The sequence below is a fragment of the Xiphophorus maculatus genome, chromosome 20 (genome assembly GCF_002775205.1).
Source record: "Xiphophorus maculatus strain JP 163 A chromosome 20, X_maculatus-5.0-male, whole genome shotgun sequence".
Classification (NCBI taxonomy): domain Eukaryota; kingdom Metazoa; phylum Chordata; class Actinopteri; order Cyprinodontiformes; family Poeciliidae; genus Xiphophorus; species Xiphophorus maculatus.
This window is the reverse complement of record NC_036462.1, coordinates 17,417,904-17,428,293: the sequence shown is the minus strand read 5'-3', so window position 1 is coordinate 17,428,293 and position 10,390 is coordinate 17,417,904. Positions and strand designations below refer to the sequence as shown.

The following is a 10,390-nucleotide window of genomic DNA, read 5'->3' as shown; positions in this document are numbered from 1 at the left end:
CCCTCAAATGAAGGCTGAATTGGAACAATCCTGCTAAGAAAAGTGGCTTAAAAGTCCTAAGTAGAGATGTAAAAGATTCCTTGCCAGTTATTGGAAACATTTGCTGTTTACTGTATTAGATAAAATCAGCATTTAAAAACTACTTTTTGTATTTTGTCAAGTTATCTTTGCCTGATGTAAAAACGTGTCTAATGTTTTGAGTCAATGAAGTTTGACAAAATTCAAAAACATAAGAAACCTGTAAGTGGGAGGATACTTCTTAACAGCTCTGTATTTATTTGCACTTATAGGGTCGCACAGTGATTTCTGAGAGTTCCCAGTTTTTGTATCTCACTACATCAGTCACATATATCTAATCTAAGAGACTTTGCAGTCTTTTAGATTATATTTGAATGTATTAATTGCAAAGAATTCCACTGTTTTGCTAATAGTGCTCTGCCTAGTCACTCGGCATAAAAAAGGACTGATTTTGTTCGTGTAGCTTGAAAACTGTTATGGATGTATGATTCTGTATCATTTCTCCATCTCTTTTATCTACTTGCATGCACACTGCTGCATGCATGAATAACCATAACAACCCCCAGAACCAGAACCAAACACTGCAAAGCAGCTTTCAGTTTTTAATCCTCCTCTAATTTAGAACAAACTTCCAGAAAACTGCATAACTGCTGAACTAAAATCAAGGCTAAACCCAGTTTTGTTTTGAGCTGCCTTCAATTTATATTGGAAAATAGATTTATTCTGACCTGTATTTAAACTTTTCATGACTTCTGTTTTCTGTTATGTTTGTTTTTTGTTTTTTTGCTTATTGTATTTTTTTATTATTAAATAAAGCACCTTGAAGTGCCTTAAGATACAAATGACTAGCAAGTTTGCTTAATGCTATAGCATCAGAGCAATAAAACTGAAAACAGCTAAATTGATGATGCCAATTCATTTATTCTGGTGCAGACTGTTAACAAGACTTGTTTACTAGAGCAACTGTATGGAAAATATGCACAACTAGTTGTTTTACAGTACCATAATTTATACTTTTACTTAATATTACATTACTAAAATAATATTAATTATTGTCATATTAGAAAGCTCTACTCTTGCTTGAGTGAAATTTCTGGATACATCACTGAATGAAGAACAAACATGTTTTAACTAAAAATGCAGCAGACACAGAAACGTACCTAAATATATTGAAGTGAGACTTCTTGTTTGTACTCAAGCTTTGTCTGCTGTGCTTTAGTCTTTAAAAAAAACAGAATTTACACATAACTGTATTTTTGTCTCTTTGATTACATCAATTTGAAATATTAAATTAGATATTATACTAAAGTAGCCTTTTTATGAAATACATTTTTACTCTTATTTTTGTAATTCTTTTGGATGGCAACTTGCTTTTATTAAAATATAAAATAAAAATATGTTGGAAGTAGTTATACCTTCTTCGGCTAATATATTAATTGACTTCTCTAACATTACTTCAAAATGTAATAAAGCCTTTTAAACAGAGCGTGATGACGTTCCTAGATTTAGGTTTTCCGAGGTAAATTGAACGGGGCACAAAACGTCTCTGTGGTGCAGAGGTGGGGAACTATCTTAAACGTTTTGTAATCTCAGCAAATAAATAAGTAAAATAAAACAGACGAGATTAGGCAATAATAATAAAAAAGCATCAAAACACGGAAGGGTACTATTTGACCCGTGGACAAATTCGGCGTTATAGAATATGTTTATTTTATTTAGTTATTTTTGTTCTTGCAGCCAATGGCTGATCAGAACGTGGTGACGTTACGCTGTTTGCCTTTTTTGCGTTTGAGGTAGGGAGTGTCGGACAATAACCTTCACCTTCAGAAACCAGACAGTTTACGTAAACGACTGCATAACGATTTCTTACATCACTAGTGACTTCCTTGTTGAGCTGTCAGGCACGCTGACGGTAAGACACAAATTGCTCTGAATTTCGAGGCTACTTTTAAATGGCTTTAGTCGCATCTCTCTCGACCACTTTCGGGGTGTCAAACTCCAGTCTTCGAGGGCCACTGTCCTGCAACTTTTAGATGTGCCTCTGCTGCACCACACCTGAATAGAATAATTATCTCATTAGTAAGGCTCTGGAGAACTGATCTACACAAGGAGGAGGTAATTAAGTCATTTCATTCCAGTGTTTTGTATCTGTGGCACATCTAAAAACTGCAGGTCTGCGGCCCTTGAGGACTGGAGTTTGACACCTTGTGGAATTGGCTTAATAACAGGATGTTTTGTTATTAGTCACGTGCTTTATTTGTTTCATATCTTCTGTAAAACTCTATTATACAGGAAAAACGTTACTTTAATGTCATTTTTGTCAGCATAGTGGATCTAAATTTGATTACGCTGTAATTTGCATGTTCTGTAAAGGTAAAATAAGAATAAGAAAATAAAAACAAGCACTATAAGATTATGTTATTAGGCCGTTTTTCAAGAAGAATAAGATATTCTCTATAGATGGATATGATCTCCCTTAGATCAGGCACCTATCTCTGCAGACCCACACATTCTGGATACAAACTGCGTGAACTTTTACCTGCAAAAGCTAGTTGTCACAGAAAAAGTTTCTCAACCCATACTGTCTGGTGAACAGTGACTAAATTGATACCATCCACATTTGCGCTAATTCAGCCAGAAATTTCTTTTTTGTAAAAACACAATATGGGCATACTTAGAAAAAAAAACATTTATTTTACTTCCCTTCTTTCTTATTTATATTTAAAGGGATGCACTATGTCACAATTAAATGTGACATAGATAGTCCTCCAATAATTAAATGTTTCAGATCATTGATCATCATAAAATCTGATAAACATAAACAGAGTAAATGCAAAAAGCAGAGTTCATCCCGTTAGATGCTGCAGAAAGCACAATCTGGACAGGTCGCTGTTCTGTCACACAGCAACATAGAGACACACAGAACAAACAGCTGTGCACAAACACACTCCTCACATCCACATGTTTTGGAACTGTGAGAGGACAACTACCCAAAGAGAACCCACGCATGCATAGAGACAACATGCAGACTCCATCCTGAATCACCCTCCCTTTGACATTGGAGCGGTACTGACCTCTGATGCATTTCAGAAAAAGAACATCACAATAACAGGCAAACTGGCAAGTGGTTGTGCAAACATCTCGGGATACTTTGCTATTTTAGAAACCATGAATTCTGTTCTTAGCAAAAACATAAAAAGTTCAGATGGAGAATGTTCAACAATAAGTTCATGGTCTTTAGCCTATGAATGCACCCTAGGATTTGCAGCAGGATAGTGATTCAAAACACATCACAACAAGTGATTTTAATAACTGAAAAACTAAACAAAATTAGGGTTTCAGAGTAGGCTAGTTAAAGTCTAGACATACAACATGATGTTGTGGTATAACCTCTGGCCATTCATGCTCAAATCTGCTGTGTGGCTGAATTGAACTGAATTCTTGTGCAATTACTTTATTTTTTCTTTTAACATAGGACAAGATTATTTTGGATTGTTTTTTTCCCCTAATAAGTGAAATCACCCTTTAATAACTACTTTTTGTATTTAGTCACGTTAGTTGAGTGATAATAAAATGTGCTTGATGATGTGAAAGTTGTGACAAAAAAAGAAAAAACTGAAGCTATTTGTCTGGGAGCAATTACTTTTTGTATTGTATAATTCCTGCGACCCATCTTCTTCGGAATCGGTCATAAAATCATCTGGTCTTGTTTCAGACCATGTCTCTGCCAATGATTGGGTTCACAGCCCTGCCCCACGTCGGAGGGATTCTTGGTGGCTTCATCCGACGCAGGGAGGTCTACACCTGGTACGCAAGCCTGAAGAAACCCTCCTGGTGCCCACCGAACGGAGCGTTCCCTGTGGTGTGGACGAGTCTTTACACAGGGATGGGGTAAATTATACACAGCATGGCTAAGTTCAGTCTTCCAGAGAACTTGTCCTTTTTGTACTTAATTCAGGTAATGTTTTCAAAATGAAAAGTTCAGGACCAGGAGCCGATATATTATCAGTTCTCAGTGAATGTGTATGACTTTATTGCTCTGTTATCATTCCTGCAGCGCAAGTTATTTTTATACATGCTAAGGAGGAACAAAAATAAAAAGCCATGCAGAGTGCATGTAGGTGCTCTAAACTATTGGTTGGCAGATTTTCAAACATACTTGAAGTATACTGATGATTCATCTGAATGCATGGATGCTTTAGTATTTCAAAATTTAATTTTTCAGCATAACATCTGAGATTTTACTGTTTTCTTTTCTTTCTGCTTTCTAAACAATATATTTTGAACCTAAAAATACAGAAGTACTGAAAATATACAAAACATTGCATCAAACTAATTCTTGTAATAGCTGTTGAAATTACCATCTCTAGTAATATTTTATCTCTACTGTTTATCAATTAATAGTGATACCAAGTTCCATATTTTGGATTCAACAATTATAATGCTATTAATATTATATTGCCATGAAAAATATTTAGACTTTTGAGTGTATTTGCAGACGCAGCTGCTACCTCTCCAAGCATGCTCTTGAATATTTTCCTTCTCTAGGTATTAAAACAACTTTTCTTTCATTCTGTACTCACTTATGAAGGAAGAAAACCTTCTCTTTTGTAATGTAGGATTAAGTGTTAAGAATTTGTCCTTTTTTTCCATGCAGGTATGGATCCTACCTCATTTGGAAAGAGCTTGGGGGTTTTACTGAGGATGCAGTGGTCCCAATGGGACTTTATGGGCTGCAGCTCGCTCTGAACTGGGCATCAGTTCCTCTTTTCTTTGGTGCACACAGTCAAAAATGGGTAGGCTTTAAAACATAGAGGTCTCTATTATTGTTATTTTTAAATTCTAGAAGTGAATTTTACTATTGCAAATTGTCTGATAAATGTGTTTTATGTTCACATTTTAGGGTCTAATTGAGATTGTGCTTCTCGATGGGGCAATTGGAGCGACCATGTTGTCTTGGTATCCCATTAGCCGCACTGCCTCTCTGCTCTTAGCGCCATATCTGGCTTGGATGTGTTACACCACCGCCATCCGTTACTGCATATGGAGAGACAACCCTGATAAAAAAGAGTAGAGTACAGTTTACAGTATTTTTCTAGGTCATTTCTGTACAACGAATCTGCAACCTAACCTAAGAAAAATAATAGTTTTTTGTACCAGGTTACATGATAGTCTGATTCTAAAAGCAATTATTGATGTTTTTCTGTGTGATAAAGGCAGCTATGAGGTCTAAAAACAATTATTATGGTATTATTGAGAAAATTAACTATGTGCCTCCAGCTGTTAATGAATTGTATTTATCCTGTTCTATCACTGGGCACAGGGCAGGGTACACCAAGGATAGGTCACACTCACCTTCACACACAAAGGGGCAGCTTAGAAACTTTGTAAATTTGACATGCATATTTTTGGGCTCTGAGAGGCTATCTAATTAAATCAGATAGTTTTTATTTTGAGTAATTTGTAGGTTAATTTGAACTTAAACTACGAATGTCCAAAATGACTGAGCAACAGAAACCTTGTATCTAACAGGCTCGATTATAACTGGTTTGGAATGCTGTTCTTTTTGTGTAATTTATGTTTGTTTCTGCAAAGTTTCTTCTGGTAATACTCTTGACCAACTTGTGCTTTTTGGTTTTTAGCCCCAGAAAAATTTAATAAACTGAAGTGCCTGGACAATAGATGTTTGTTAAAGGCTTTTGTCTTGCCATCAACTTATCTCTGTACTCTTGTCGGTCTTGAATTATTGAATAAAACATTGTCACATAAAGAGTGCAAGTGAACCAATTTCATTTGTTGAAAAATTTACATCCCCTGACGTTTGTGTATAGCCTGTTATCTAGGAGAAAACTTCTTAAATAGAAAATAAATGCACTTCTCTTGGCTTTTGAAGAGCTTTCATCCCCCCCATAATGAAGAAATCTCAAAAACAAGAAAAGTTCAGTTGCTTTTTTTTTTTTTTAGTTACCTAAAAAATATTTGTTTGGTCAGGTATGTAGATGCCACAGGAGTGACGAATTGTTGATATGTTAGCTATTTATGAAAATGCAGGCATATTACCAAAATTGATCGAATAAAAATGATCAGCTACAGACAGTCACAGAAATATTCTTTTCTGATACATGTTGCATAAAGTCATTTAGTCATCATGAGCCATGAATTTCTCAAGTCTATGATTCACATCCTTATTGTGAATGGCAGAAACCAAGATTCATTGAAGATTAGTCTTTTGGATTAATGTGAACAAAAAAGGGAAAAAGCACTTTGACTTCAGGCCAAGTGATTTATTTGATAAACTAAAATTAAAGTAGTGCAAAATTGTTAGATGAATAGGAAATGATTCAGAGTGTAAGTTTTTTTTACAAGTTAAAATCTGACGTGATGTATTTCACCCGCCACAACCAACCGTGGTTACAGAAAAATCTGTAGTCAGAAAAATCACTTAAATAGAACCTGTCTGATGAGTAGATTAAAACACAAAGGCCCACTTGAAAAAAATTACAGAAGAGAGAAACAAAGTAATCCATAATCAATCTGGAAAGGTTTACGAAACTTTTGGGAGTCCTGCCCTATTTATTTTTAATTATGTCAGTTCTGGTCCTCCATAGATTAGCTTCAATCTCCTGAAATAAAAAAAATGGTGTATTTTGACTTTCAAGTAGTCATTGCTGTTCTTTGACAAATGTCATGTCTGTCTATATTTTTAGAGAATACGTGACTGCTTAAAAGTTTCAAAACAGTAAACCATGTCAAATATGTTGAAATGTTAATGATTTAACATCAGGGACCAGCTGGGGTTGTATCAGAGCTGCAGCTAAGAGTCAACGTCATTCATGTGAGAAGGGAAGGAAACTATCTTGACCCTTTAGCAATCTTTGCTGTCGTTACGTTTCCGCCGACTGAAAAGCCAACGGGAAACTTGTACTAACAGGCTGAGCAAGAAAAGTGTTAGCTTCTGTCATTTTTGATCCTTGTTCTCTGATAGTTATATGTTTTAGGCCTCCTGACTGTCGCCACAGCGCCGTCACGTTGTTTGGGTGGCTGATCGTGGGCGGGACTGAGGAGTGACCGCGGCGATAAGGCTGCCCTGCCCTTTAAAAGCAGCTATATCACAGGACTGTCAGCATGCTAGAGACTGTATGTCTGTAGTCTGCTGTTCCTTTTTACCTTTTATATACAGCGTATCAACTATCCGGACTGAGAGATGGTAAGTGTTTCAAACAAACTCATGACCTGAGCCGTCACACGATGCAAAGGAATACTGAGGGAAATCATTTTTCTGCAACTTTGACCGCTCTGTGTTTTAAGTAATACGTTTTGCAACAAAGTATTTCGCGAAAGGAAATGCGCGTTAGCTCTTTTTTGTTTACATGTCGTACAACCTGCCAAAAACACTCAATATTCCCTACAGTTCCACGAAGTATTCATCATTAATTAAGCAGATTATTTTTGGAGAATTGTCCGTTCGGACACGCCTTACACCGCGCAAGTTACAAAACAAGGCGTACAAGTTTACAGTTCAAATATGATACTAGATTCAAAAGCTGATCCTGAAATGTTAACTTCTGTACTGAATCTGGTCATATAAATTGGATACTAGATAAATGTTTGAATGGTTACCCATATGCCCACATGGAGTTATCATCAGGACGTGTGACCTTCAAACAGCAGCTGGAGGTTGAATAACAACTATTAAAATGATATATAACCAGGGCCGGCCCAAGGCATAAGAGCACTGAGCCGCTTGGGGCCCCATGGAGGCTTGGCCCTGTATATAACCAACTTTATTGGGAGGTTGTAAAATTAATGGGTACTATGGACAAATAGCCTGGACTATATGTTCTTCTGTAAAAACTTGACTGGCTTTTACACCAATAAACAAAACAGTAAACTAAAGGTGAAAAATTTTAATCTATTTATTTGAGGAAACAAAATCCAAAGTAATACACCACAGAGCTAAGTCAACTCAAAGTGTATTTTTATAGCACACTTAAAAGATCAGTTGAACAAAGTACTCAGTGCAGCAAAAGTTATGAAACCTTTGTAACTTGGTTCGAAAAATATACATTGTACTGCAACAAAAACGTATGAAAAGGAAACCTACAATGAAATATCCAAGTGCTTTGAGACAATGTGTACATGTATGAAATTTAATTTTATGTTTGCACATAAATAGGCTGTAATTTATGTATTAATTGCACATATAGTATGTGCACTCTAAATTTGCAACAGTTTTCACCTGTTCAGAATGACATAAAGTTGAACATAGTTGTTGATTGTGAAGAACAAGCAAATCATATCCAACAATGCAGCATGTCTTTTGCACTTTCTGCTACTACGTATTATAATTGATGTTTTGCATTATTTTATCCTGAAAGGTTTCTGTTCAATTTCCAGACAGACAAATGTGTGCCAGTGTTCCAAATCCACTTGTATTGTGGTTTTCATTTCTGAATGACATTTTCAGCCTAGAATGGTCTTAAAACCTTGGAAGACCTGGACATAGAAAAACATGGAAAAAACATTCAACCTTGTAGATGATTTTGAAGGTTAACTTTGGAGATGAAAATATTTTTTCCAAATATTTTTTTCTTGTTTTTGCAAAGTATGTAGATGTAATATAATGTAAAATTATGTTGCATTTTGTGCATGTGTTGTGCAAAAGTGCACATGTTCGAGACATCTTCCTTTCCTATACTATACAAAGATTGAACAACAGGATACAATATCCTAGTTTGATTAAAAATACAGAAGAAAAGTCAATTTTTTTTGTTTGAAATAGAGATATTGTAATATTAGTCACACTTAAAAGCACTATGTTTAGTTACCAGCTACTTATCCATTTTATTCTTTCATTCATGACGATCACTTGTCCATTGCCTTTACCCTGAAAAAAGCTTTTTTTTTGCCTGCCTCTTCAGAGTTTATGAAAGTTATTGTATAACATGATTAATTAATATCTGCAGTTTTAGCAGAGGGTAAACTGTTACAACTTGCTCTTATCTCAGACCATGTGGCTGCCTATGATTGGGTTGACGGCGTTGCCGCACGTCGGTGGTCTCTATGGTGGCTTCATTACACGCAAAGAGGTAAAAAACTGGTACCCAACCCTGAACAAACCCTCATGGCGCCCACCAAACGCAGCATTCCCTGTGGTGTGGACTTGCCTGTACACCGGAATGGGGTAAGTGGGACACTAGATTCATCATTCAGCCACTCTGCTCTACAGTGAGTTTATTTTTTGGATGGTTTTTTTATGCAGGTATGGCTCCTACCTGATCTGGAAAGAGCTTGGAGGTTTCACTGAAGATGCTGTGGTTCCACTGGGGCTTTATGGGCTGCAGCTCGCTCTGAACTGGGCCTGGACTCCCATTTTCTTTGGTGCACACAAACTGAAATGGGTAAAAAAAAATTTCACTCAAATAGTTACCTAATGCATGTAAAGGGTGATTAATGTTTGAAATCCAGTCCAGTCAATGAGATGCCCTCCTCCTGTGTAATTTAGGCCCTGGTGGAGATCGTGTTTCTCACGGGGACGGTTGGAGCCACCATGGTGTCTTGGTATTCCATCAGCCGCACCGCCTCCCTGCTCCTCGCTCCCTATCTGTCCTGGCTGTGCCTCGCCACAGCCCTCAACTACTGCGTATGGAGAGATAACCCAGAGAAAAAGGAAGAGTAGAGCACATTGCAGTGTGTTGATTTCCATTGCTAAATCTTAATTCACTACAATAAAATTCCTTTGCAGAAATGACAGATCAGTTTCACAGCTAAGCATTTTTTTTACGATTCAGCTTTTGTCTATCAGTTTGACAAGGACCTGTCTACATGTTATTAGTAAATCATGCCCATCTGTTCTGCAGATCACCATGCTCTTCAAAGTAACTCTTAAAAATGGGCACTATTCCTGTCACACTAATACAATAAGGTATACTACATTCTGATCAAAGCTTTTCAGACTTTGAGTATCCAGCTTAACTCAGGGTCCATATAGGAACTGAGTTTTGTTATATTTCTGTGCTTCCTTTGCTAAACATTTTTACGAATCATTATTTTCATTTTTGCGTGTAAAAGTTTGGTGTTCTAATTTGCATTCTTTTCATTTGTAAATAAAATGAGTTTTTTAAGCAAACCAGAGCCACTTTTTTTAAAGACGGGAGTAAGAAGACTTTGTGTTCCAAAGTGTTCATAAAATCTCTTTCAGTTTAAAATGAGCTGCTATAGATCCTGTTTCTAACATGGCGTCAGCCTGGTGTTAACTGCTGTGAGAATAAGAGGAGTTGCAGCTTCTGGTACTTGAGTTCTAATTCATGACTTTATTTCCCTGTGCAGAAACTCCTGCTCAGTTTTGCAGTAAATGTGTTTGACTTGTTTA

General features: G+C 36.4%; 2 protein-coding genes across 2 annotated transcripts; both read left to right on the top strand.

Annotated features, from left to right (window-relative positions):
* Window positions 1-1,784: 1,784 nt before the first annotated feature.
* Window positions 1,785-5,790, top strand: LOC102231530 (translocator protein-like). The gene is made up of 4 exons (XM_005810445.3): window positions 1,785-1,930; window positions 3,734-3,909; window positions 4,676-4,814; window positions 4,922-5,790. Exons 2-4 carry the CDS (start codon window positions 3,737-3,739, stop codon window positions 5,090-5,092), a joined length of 483 nt encoding a protein of 160 aa, XP_005810502.1. The 5' UTR covers window positions 1,785-1,930; window positions 3,734-3,736; the 3' UTR covers window positions 5,093-5,790.
* Window positions 5,791-6,904: 1,114 nt separating this feature from the next.
* LOC102231266 (translocator protein-like) lies at window positions 6,905-10,147 on the top strand. The gene is made up of 4 exons (XM_005810444.2): window positions 6,905-7,225; window positions 9,027-9,202; window positions 9,281-9,419; window positions 9,524-10,147. Exons 1-4 carry the CDS (start codon window positions 7,223-7,225, stop codon window positions 9,695-9,697), a joined length of 492 nt encoding a protein of 163 aa, XP_005810501.1. The 5' UTR covers window positions 6,905-7,222; the 3' UTR covers window positions 9,698-10,147.
* The last annotated feature ends 243 nt before the right edge of the window (window positions 10,148-10,390 follow it).